At 40.1% G+C, this 11,080-nt stretch overlaps 1 protein-coding gene and 1 pseudogene across 3 annotated transcripts in view; one reads left to right on the top strand and one right to left on the bottom strand.

Moving 5' to 3' along the window:
* Positions 1-1,030: 1,030 nt before the first annotated feature.
* Positions 1,031-1,148, top strand: LOC126210401 (5S ribosomal RNA; annotated as a pseudogene).
* A 1,845-nt stretch (positions 1,149-2,993) lies between these two features.
* Positions 2,994-11,080, bottom strand: part of LOC126245358 (leucine-rich repeat-containing protein 15) — a 142,756-nt gene continuing 134,669 nt past the window's right edge. For all 3 annotated transcript variants that reach the window (XM_049948309.1, XM_049948308.1, XM_049948307.1), the window contains one exon: positions 2,994-6,320. In XM_049948309.1, coding sequence (XP_049804266.1) covers positions 5,796-6,320 — 525 coding nt within the window. In that variant the 3' untranslated portion in view covers positions 2,994-5,795. The remainder of the gene's footprint in view (positions 6,321-11,080) is intronic.

The following is an 11,080-nucleotide window of genomic DNA, read 5'->3' as shown; positions in this document are numbered from 1 at the left end:
TCGTTAAATGGAGTGGAATTTTAGAATGTAAAATTACCAGTCATATTACATACCTTTCTTTTATATAAAATAATAATGTTAAACTTTATATGCTAAGTACTCTGTTTTAAGTATCTGCCATTTGAGAAGCAAGCTTAGTTAATTAAATACTGTAAAATACCTAAGGACAATCTGGCCTCAGTGGCCAGAAACAATAGCCATTTCTGTCTCATTTGTGCTTGCTTGAATTTGTGTTTTATTTATTTATTTACACGTCTAATCCGTAGGACCAAATTGAGGAGCAAATCTCCAAGGTCATGGTATGTGTCAATACATGAAATTACAAGATAAAAGTAATAACAGATAAAATAAAATGTTTATGAACCCAAAAAAGTCAAGTTATAAGTTTAAGTAAACACAATCAACAATATAGTATGAGAATCACCTTAATTTTTCAAGGAACTCCTCAACAGAAGGAGTGACCCATGAGGAAACTCTTCAGTTCCAATTTGAAAGCACGCCGATTACTGCTAGATTTTTGAATTCTTGTGGTAGCTTATCGAAAATGGATGCAGCAGTATACTGCACATCTTTCTGCACAAGAGTTAAGGAAGTGTGATCCAAATGCAGATTGGATTTCTGCCAAGTATTAACTCTTCTATGTGGTGAGTGGCGGCTGTTCTCTTCATTATAGTGTTATATCTACAATGGAAGTGGATATAGTGCAAGTAAGAAACATCTATGTACCTAACTGTGCCCTACCTACATTGCTGGAAGTTGGAGACATTGGCTCATCAACTGAAATGTGCAAGTCTTGTCAAAAGCTTATAAACTGGCAGGTGCTCTACCACGTCATTTTCTTATTTTGCAATATAGTATGCAAATAAAAGGTAGTTTGGCACTGGGAAGGAATGATAAAGGAAGGTTAGTGTCACGCAACCACAACAATGTCTTTAAGAGAGTGAGTGGAAGCTTGAATTGGGCTATGATGGGGAAGAAATCTAATTACTTGTGTTAGTTTGCAATTTCATAAAGTGTCCGATTTCTTTACGGCAACGGCCTTGCCGCAGTGGATACGCCGGTTCCCGTGAGATCACCGAAGTTAAGTGCTGTCGGGCGTGGTTGGCACTTGGATGGGTGACCATCCAGGCCGCCATGTGCTGTTGCCATTTTTCGGGGTGCACTCAGCCTCGTGATGCCAATTGAGTAGCTACTCAACCTAATAGTAGCAGCTTTGGTCAAGAATACCATCATAACGACTGGGAGAGCAGTGTGCTGACCCCATGCTCCTCCTCTCCTCATCCTCTTCTTGAGGATGACACGGTGGTCGGATGGTCCCGATGGGCCACTTGTGGCCTGTAGACGGAGTGGTGATGGTCTGATTAACTGAGTGAAAACTGCTAATTCTTGGAAAGAAGCTGATATTGTTAACAAGAAATGACAATAAAGAATACATTTATTGAGAGGGCAATGCCAAAATACCCAGACTAGTGAACAGATGTCAACAAGAGGTTCGTGAACTTGCACCACTTATTGCCCGAACTGCCCGTTTCTGAGCCAAAAACATCATTTTACAATGGGAAGAGTTACCCCAAAATATAATACCATACGACATAAGTGAATGAAAATAAGCAAAATAGATTAATTTTTGTGTCGAACAATCACTTACTTCAGATACCATCCGAATAGTAAAATTGGCAGCATTAAATATTTGAACAAGATCCAGAGTGTGGGCTTTCCACAACAGTTTACTATCCATCTGAACACCCAGGAATTTGAACTGTTCAGTTTCACTAATCATATGCCCATTCTGTGAAATTAAAATGGCAGGTTTTGTTGAATTGTGTGTTAGAAACTGTAAAAACTGAATCTTACTGTGATTTAGCATTAGTTTATTTTCTACAAGCCATGAACTACATGTTGCCTACTCTAGAAGAAGGCCTTTTGGCCTAAAGCTTACATGTTTAGCAGCCTTTTTATGTGCCTGTCTGCATCTCCAACTTCTCGTCTATACGATCAGTAGAAATGTATCCTTTCGATAATAATGGTAATCATTTATTAGCTAGCTATATTGATAATCATTTAACTCATTCAACCTCAATTTTGTGAATTTGTGACACTCTTTACACATCTCTTCTTTCTGGTTGATCAGTTCCCACACAGCATCTTGAGCAGCTAAAATTTTGAACCAGTTTAAGTACTGCATATTTTTATTGGGTAATTTAAAGTGTAATTCAACAACATTGCATAATAGTAATGTTGACAATCTAGGGGCCAATTACCTTGTATGTTAGCTACAGAGCCTATATTCTCTCTACTATATACACAGTTCAAACTGACACTCACTGTGCTGGTTGGTGAGAGTGAATGTAAATGGGAAATACATTTATGGTTACTGCCTTCAGTCACTTTGTCTACTGTCAACTTGGATGATGATGATGTTTGATTTGTGGGGCGCTCAACTGCACAGTTATCAGCGCCCGTACAAATTCCCATCCTTTGCTCAGTCCAATCTTACCACTTTCATGAATGATGATGAGATGATGAGGACAACACAAACTCCCAGTCATCTCGAGGCAGGTGAAAATCCCTGAGCCCATCGGGAATCGAAGCCGGGACACCATGCTTGGGAAGGGAGAACGCGACCGTGAGACTACAAGCTGTGGACTTATCAATTTGGTGTGTGCAAATAACACATAGTAGGCTCTCTAACGTTAGTAGCATGTATCTTGTTAATTGAGTTTACTGGCTGCCACATACTAACCTACCGCCGTCTGCCTCCAACATGACAGGAAGACGTGTTGTTAATATCTGTTCGAAACCAGGAATCAATGCAGCCCATATTCAGCCCTGTAGGTCTAGCCAAAGCATGAACTCTTTTCTTTACAGTATCAATTTCTCTGCTTGTAGATAATGGCTAAAGTTACATACTGGACCCCTTACCTCTCTGAAATCTTGGTTGTTTTTACTGATCTGCAATGCAGCCCAAGGTCTTGGTCATGTTTAAAGGTGACAGTTTCGTTGTAAGTTGGCGAAGGGGGTTCAATAAGGTCAGCAGTACATTAACATATTAATTCAAAATTTTTGTTGAAACAGAATATAGGAGTTTAATGATGGTTCATTTTTAATTCAGATTACAGAATTAACTTACGACTTACGTGGGTTCAAAAATCTTTCCAGGCAGTTACAAAAATTTATTTTTTCCATCTCTGTCAAGTCGGTGTCTGCACTAAAATGTTGAGGAATATGAGAGATAACGAAAAATAAACGTAAAAACAATCACACAATTTCCTTTCACGTACGGTAGCTCTTGTTTTAGTATGGATAAGCCAGAACAATAACTGTAGGGCTCCATATTACGCAAGACTGGAAGATAATTCTGACATTACCGGCCTTTATGGCGTTAAAGCAAATCTCGTGTAGATGCAACACTTTGAGTGACAAACATTAACACAAATCCTGCAACAACAGACATGGTGTGATGGATAAGGAATGGTGTCTCGATCCATTTCCCCCGCCCCTAACCAAGCTGTGGAATACATTGTTCTGCAGCTTAACCTGGTCGTGAGGTGACGAAGACAATGAACCTGCATGCGAAATAAATATTGTGGTGACAAGACTCTCCGGTGGCGCGCCATGACGTCTTCTACCCGTCGTATTTCAGGCACTTTGCCATACTTAACGTACAATACCTTTCGTTAGAAAAACTAAAACTTCGAGGTAGATACAAAAAAAACTTGTACGGAAATAAAGTAATTGACAAATACTTTGATGGGTATGTCCAAATTGAAATTCTGCACGATGGCTGATGGGAAAGAACGTAAATGAAAATGAAAGTTCGATTTTTTAGCACAATTACAGATTCAGAGAGAGAAATACTTAACTTACTGCATACAGCGTTTCTCCCATGGATGTACTGGCACTGGAAATGCGTAACTTTCCTAATAATAGCGCAGTCAATTTGGATCTTTATTGCATTCAGATGTTATTCAGTAACATTGTTGACAGTAGAAGCAGCACTTTGTTTCAAGCTGCAAAACTAAATTCAAAGGTAAAACTTTATAAAAAGTTGAAATTTTACTGTCACATCCGTTATTGTCAGTGCTCCAGAATTGTAACTCACTTAACATTGTACTCTCTCTTATTTTCTAAAAATTATGCAGTATCAATATCATATTTTATGCTCAAATAACATTTCATGGATGTTTTTCATATTACAACTGGTCGAAGATTACAACACACTCCTTTATGCCTATGACAACTTTTGGCCATCCACTCATTGCACAGTAAACAGCTGTAACTAACTAAAATCTTTTTTAATATGGTGCCGGTACAGATATTTTTCAAAATTTTATTTTTTTATGTTAGCGATTACTCAGAACGCGTTTTTATATCAACACGATGATGTAGCATATCTTTCACTTTTATTCTTTGAAATTTGTACGTAATAAAGTTTTTCAGAGTCATGACACATAAAAACAGTGATTAATTCTGTCACGAATCACACGCCTAAATAACAAACGTTGCATTCATCTCGTTAAATACCGGGATGAAAAATAACTGAGTGAGTTGTAATGATATTTACACAATCACTTCTCTTAGGTGCATTGCGGATGAAGAACAGAACCTGTTTCCCGGTAGAAGTACATTTTTGGTCTTGATATTAGTATCACTCTATGCTTTAGTAGTATTATTATACTCCGCAGTGTACATATCATTTAAGAATTGTATGTTGCTCTCGTCTTTAGCAGTTCTCAGTAATGCCGATGAAGTGAATAACGCACGTGATCATTAAATGAAAACTTATGAAGTGAAGGTGAAGATGCCCGGAGAACACATTAAAATTGTTATGGTTTGCTTGCCTCGTTCAGACAATACAATACTGAATATTCTTATGGTCCATCTTAATCGTTAATGGCATGTGAGAACTGTCTATTTTAAAACCTCTGTCTGGTACCTCTCACAGGCAACAAAATAAATCCTTCGCTATATCATAGATCAACGATGTTCTGCTACATACAGTGTTGTACACAGACAAAGGTGTCCGCAAGGCCGGGGGGGGGGGGGCGGTGTGTAAGGGGGCGGGGGTTCTTTGCCCACCTCCCCCCCTCTGTAATGTGGAGTACAGAGTTTTTATTCACATACTGAGCTATCAATTCTCTTGTGTATAATTTTTTTCAGTCGTCTAGGTCTATTTAGCTCTTTTGGACTGCCACGTCTCCAAAATGATTAATTCATTTGTGTCATAAATGGCTATTTTAGAGGATTGACCCCCGCCCCCTTCAGAATAAATTTCTGCGGACGTCCATGTCCACAAAAAAGTAGTTAACTTCGTTATAATAGACGAAGACAATTACATTCCGTGCTCGGCGCTTTTCATACACTCTGCACTAAAGTGAGTAGGCGACATTTCGAGAACCAATTCTATGATTCAAACGAGATTAAGCCAGTTCCTTGGCTTCATCCGATGCCACCCGCTTTTGTACTGACAATGGGCTAGGTAGGTAGTCGAAACAGGCTTCTTGCACTGTTACTACACGGGACCCACAGCCCAATAACTGGTGTTGACCGATTTTGAGATCGCCTGCATTTCACGCGAGTTACTCAGAAAATTCGAAGAAGCTGAACAAAGAGCTTGCTGTTTTGCGTCGTTGAATCTTCTGAGCAAGTGACGAAGAAACTGGCTACGTATTATTGCTGTGGACCTGAGATAATTTTCTTTCCGGCAATGACGACCGATTTATCACCAATATACATGTCAGCCAAAGTTCTCACTGTATTATGGCTCTAGCAGAGGCATACAGCTATTTCCGAAGCTAAGAGCGTCTGTGGTTCAGTGCCCTTGCAGCAGATGACCCAGTGGCCTTAGCCTCGTCATCAGAACTGGTACCGGCGGTGGCAACGAAGCTGTGTGCGGAACTACTGGAGCTGCCTCCAGGGCTTCCCGGAATAGGCCCGCGCTTCGCGGAGGGATCTTCCGAGTATCTATAGACGTCACCAGCACTGTCACTAACTGAGAGAGAGCCGTCACTATCTTCTCGGTGGTGGCGACCCGACGGCTCGCTCCAGCCGGCAGCTCTGGCGTATTGACCGTCGTCGTCGCCACTGAGGTTGAGGCTTTGCCCACTGCTGCTGCTGCTGCTGCTGCTAGGCCGCCTCGGTGCGTGCGTCATGGTTTGCGCCTGCGCAGCTGCGGCATTCCTCTCGGCCAGTTCCTCCACAGATCGCGCCATCAGCAACGCCTCCTCATACGTCGGCGGCTCCGTTAGCTGGCTCTCAGTACGGCGTTGCCGCGGGGGCGAAGACAAATGTGAACGCGACCGCGCGATCGCCTCCAGCTCCTGCACAGTGGAAATGTTGTTTCATTTATGTGTTTATATTTTTTTCAAGCGGTAATGGAAACCACGGAGATATAGGGAAATTGGTTTAAAGTACAGGGAGAAGAAATAAAAACATTGATGTTTGTCAACGACATTACATTTCTGGGTTCAAATGGCTCTGAGCACTATGGGACTTAGCATCTGAGGTCATCAGTCCCCTAGATCTCAGAACTTCTTAAACCTAATTAACCTAAGGAAATCACACACATACATGCCCGAGGCAGGATTCGAACCTGCGACCGTAGCAGTCGTACGGTTCCGGACTGAAGCGCCTAGAACCGCTCGGCCACCGCGGCCGGCCACATTTCTGGGTAAGGACTTGGAAGAGCAGTTGAAAGAAATCGTGAGTCTCGTGAAAACAAGTTATAAGATAAATATAAACAAAAGTAAAACAGGGGTAATGGGATGTTATCAATCAATTTTGGTATTTGAGCAGCAAAATAACTGATGATGACCGTAGTAGAGAAGATATAAAATGCAAGTTGGCAAAGCAAAAAAAAAAGATATATCTGGAAAAAAGAAATTTATTAACATCTATCTGTACGACAGAAAAAAAAAATCATAAATGAAAGGCGGCAGGCGTGTTTCTACATCTGAAAGATGATATCCATGAAAATTTAGCGCTAGTCGCACAGGAGTGAAGCTTACAGGACAATTCAGTTACTTCAAGGACAGTTCCGAGCCAGACGCTCCGTAGCGTCCATTCCATTGGCCCCAAACCACCGCCATTTGTTACTTCAGTGGCGTCAAGCGAGAGCTCATTGGAGGGCAGAAGAACACACTATATTCATTTCTGTACAACAAAGAGACACATACGAGCAATAAAATGATATAGTACACGAACAGTCGGTGGTATGAAGGGTAGAATGCTCCAAATTTTTGGTAGTACATATTGATGAAAACTTGGATTGGAAGGAGCATATTGTTGAGCTTCTCAAACAATTAAGTGCAGCTACTTTTGTTCTTTGTATAACCGCTAATCTTGAAAATAAATACATATTTTAGGTAATGAAATTCGTCATAAATAGTCCATCACAATTTGAGAAGAACCATGCGACACATACCTACAACATTAAAGGGAAAGGTGATCTTTATTATCTATTGTTAAAGCTTACAACTGGTAGGAAGTTTTAAAAAAAACTAGTTTTTAAGTGTATTTGCATGAATAGGAATAAAATGATTGCCTTTCATTAATGTTAACACTAATCATGTTTATATATCCTGTAAACTGACTCCTTACATATCATTTCGATAAAATAATCGTTTAAATGACCTCCAGAGCTTATTAACTACTGACTACTACTACTAAAGCTTGTAAAAATTGTAGCTGTTAGAAGGTGTAAGCTTTGTGGGACGGTTTTTTATATTGGTATCTACCTCCGAGCATAAGTCGTTAACGCGGTTGCTCTCCGTTTGGACGTTGCAGGTTAGAATCCTGAAAACAGAAATTAGAGCTACACACTTGAGAAATGTTCTAGGATATGTCAAACGAGTGTTACGTAAACAACGTCGTTTGTGAGCAGATCGCATTTTCCCAGTGTACTACTAATGAATCGAAACCTGTCACCTGCTTTACCTACGACTGCGCCTATGTGCTCATCCCGCATCATATCCCAATAATTTGTTACACCCAGGTGTTGATGATTTCTTGCAGAGAGGACGAAGTACGTTTTCTTTGTTGGGGACTCACTGCCAAACGTAGAAGTAACTTCTGGTACGCCCCAGGGAAGTGTATTAGGACCCTTGCTGTCCATGTTGTATATTAGTGACATGGCAGACAATATATATAGTTATTTCAAACACTTTGTGGATAGTGTATTGTATGGCTTGGCTTATTTCAGTTATGAATCACTGATACTGTAATCGTAGGATACTACTTTTCTACGTTTTGTGAAATGCATATTTTACATTTCTGAACACTTGACGCAAGCAGCCAATCTTTACAGTGCATCGAATGTTTTTCAAGGAAATACTGATCATTTTTGTAACGTTTTTTCTGATAGTCCTTCATTATAGACAACTACATCATCTACAAAAAGTCTTAAGTTACTAATGATATTGTCTGCCATATCATTAATATACAACGTGAACAACAAGGATCCCAATACATTTCCCTAGGGCGTACGTGAAGTTACTTCTACGTCTGGAAATAACTCCCTAACCAAAAGAACTTGTTTCGTCCTTCCTACCAAGAAATCCTCAGTCCTATTACTATATATGAACCGGTGACTACAGAACTACAAGGCAGGAATCGTGATAAACTAAGAAACAACTTAATCCAACTTAATTCCTTCAGAATGTCTAAAGGAAACGAGTAGCTGCTGACCCTGCCTATGGCGCCATTTGATCGTCAGTGTATAGGAAAATTAGCGCTATCCAGAACGACAGTTTCATAGCATTTACAGGCATCTGACATGGGTGGTGGTCTTTGCGGTTTAAATTATTTCTTCAGTTTTCCACACTAAAGCTAACTTCATGAATGAAAACATTGTGACCACCATCCACCGCGAGAGTGAATGGCGCCTAGTCACGTTGCGGGCACCTAATGTAATATATATTGACGTGGGAAAAAATCGCAACACCAAGTAACTAATGTAGAGCAATGAAATTTCGGGAATACATTTGTCTAGGTAACATATTTAATTGATTAACATTGCAAGATCACAGGTTAATATAAGGGCGAGATAAGCCATTGCAAATGTAAAATGCCGATACATTAATAACAATCAGTGTAACCGCCGAAAATGCTGAATGCAATCATCCAAACGTGCATCCATCGTGTTGTACAGATGACGGATATCAGTTTCTGGGATGGAGTTCCATGACCGTTGCACTTGGTCGGTCAATACAGGGACGGTTAATGCTGGTTGTAGGCGACGCTGGAGTAGTCGTCCGATGATGTCCCATACGTGCTCGATTGAAGACAGATCTGGTGATCGAGCAGGCCAAGGCAACATATCGATACTCTGTAGAGCATGTTGGGTCACAACAGCGGTATGTGGGCGAGCGTTACACTGTTGGAAAACACCTCCTGGAATGCTGTTCACGAATGGCAGCACAACAGGTCGAATCGCCAGATTGACGTACAAATTTGCGGTTAGAGTGCATGCGATAACCACAAGAGTGCTTCTGCTGTCATATGAAATCGCACCTCAGACTATAGCTCCAGTTGTAGGTACAGTATGTCTAACACGCAGACAGGTTGGTTGCAGGCTCTCAACTGGTTTCCTTCTAGCCAACACAAGGCCATCATTGGCACCATGGCAGAACCAGCTTTCATCAGAAGGAGAATCCATTTTCATAGAATCATTTAATAGTTCTTTGGAAAATATCATTTACTAACTCTATTGTTGCTTTCTCTCTGATGAGATTTATTATAATACTAGTATCACCTGCAAAAAGTAACATTTTTGTTTGTTGCCTGTTAAAATGGAAGGTCATTCACATATATAACGAATATAAGTGGGCCCAAAATTGAACCATGTGGGACTCCCTTTGTAATTTTATCCCAATCACTAAACTTTTCTACCTTTCCGACGTTGTCTGAATTATTCAGCACAACCTTTTGCATTCTGTTTGTCAAGTGATGTGTGAAATGCCATGAGTTCCACAAAACCATAGTTTTTCTAAGAGTTTTTCTACACAACCGAAGGCCTTGGAGAGATAACAAAAAATATCAATGGGCAATATATTATTATTATTTGAGGCTTGTAGTATTTGATGAACGACTGTATAACTTGCATTCTCGGTCGAGAAACCTTTCTGGAAACCCGACTGTGATACGCTAAGTAAATTGTTTCCACTTAAATGTGTGACTATTCTAGAATAATAGTGTAATTTTCAAAAATTTGATAGAATTCGGATAATACTCTCGGATATATGCAGTCTGGCAGTAACTTACGACGCAAAGTGACACCAGTTTTTTAAATCGGTACAGTTCACACAAGCATGCCCTCTTCATTAAAGAAATGTTTGCATGATATTTTTTAAGTGAGAACCACACACTTACATATTTGTCGATCAATAAAGCCAAACTTGTTAACTGGGAAGTGTAGTGGGATGAGATATCTTATCTCAGGAAGCGAGTGTTTACACAGCCTCTGTATGCTGTACAGCTCTGATAGCCTAATTCAGAGCAGTGGAAAAAGCGACCAAGTGGCCGGAAGGTGAGAGCCGCATGAACTGTGCTATATGTGTCTTTCATGGAATGGTTGTGAAAACATGGATGGGAACCGAAATAAACGTCTTTCGGTACCCATTACTTTTGCATATTTGAACATAGAGACTCTATAAGTGCTTCTGCCTTCTTAATGGAAGTCATGTGCTAGCACATTGTTCCCTTTTAAATTTATTATTGACAGAACATTCTCCGCACTCATTCCCCCTGACTCTTTCTACCATTATTTTTAGTATTTTCGATATTACCCATTTACAAATTCACCTCTTTATTATTGTCTTTTAGCTTCGGAAGTACTAAGATGATGAGTCACTTAGTTTTCTTATTATTTTTTATTGCTTTCTCCCCATATTTTAAGAGTTATCCATGTTCTTCTCCAATTACACCGGCAGGATTTCGACGTTCTACTTTTTGACCTATTTATCGGAACCCTGACTTCGCTGATCTTTTAACAGTCTCTGTTATAGCTTCCGTACATATTATTGCTGCAGAAGATATTGTCTCAACTGCTCTGTTTGTGGGTGTTGTTTTTGTTGGTCTGCTG

The sequence above is a fragment of the Schistocerca nitens genome, chromosome 1 (assembly GCF_023898315.1).
Source record: "Schistocerca nitens isolate TAMUIC-IGC-003100 chromosome 1, iqSchNite1.1, whole genome shotgun sequence".
In the NCBI taxonomy this organism is placed as follows: domain Eukaryota; kingdom Metazoa; phylum Arthropoda; class Insecta; order Orthoptera; family Acrididae; genus Schistocerca; species Schistocerca nitens.
The sequence above is the reverse complement of the archived record's forward strand: the minus strand, read 5'-3'. Positions and strand labels throughout refer to the sequence as shown.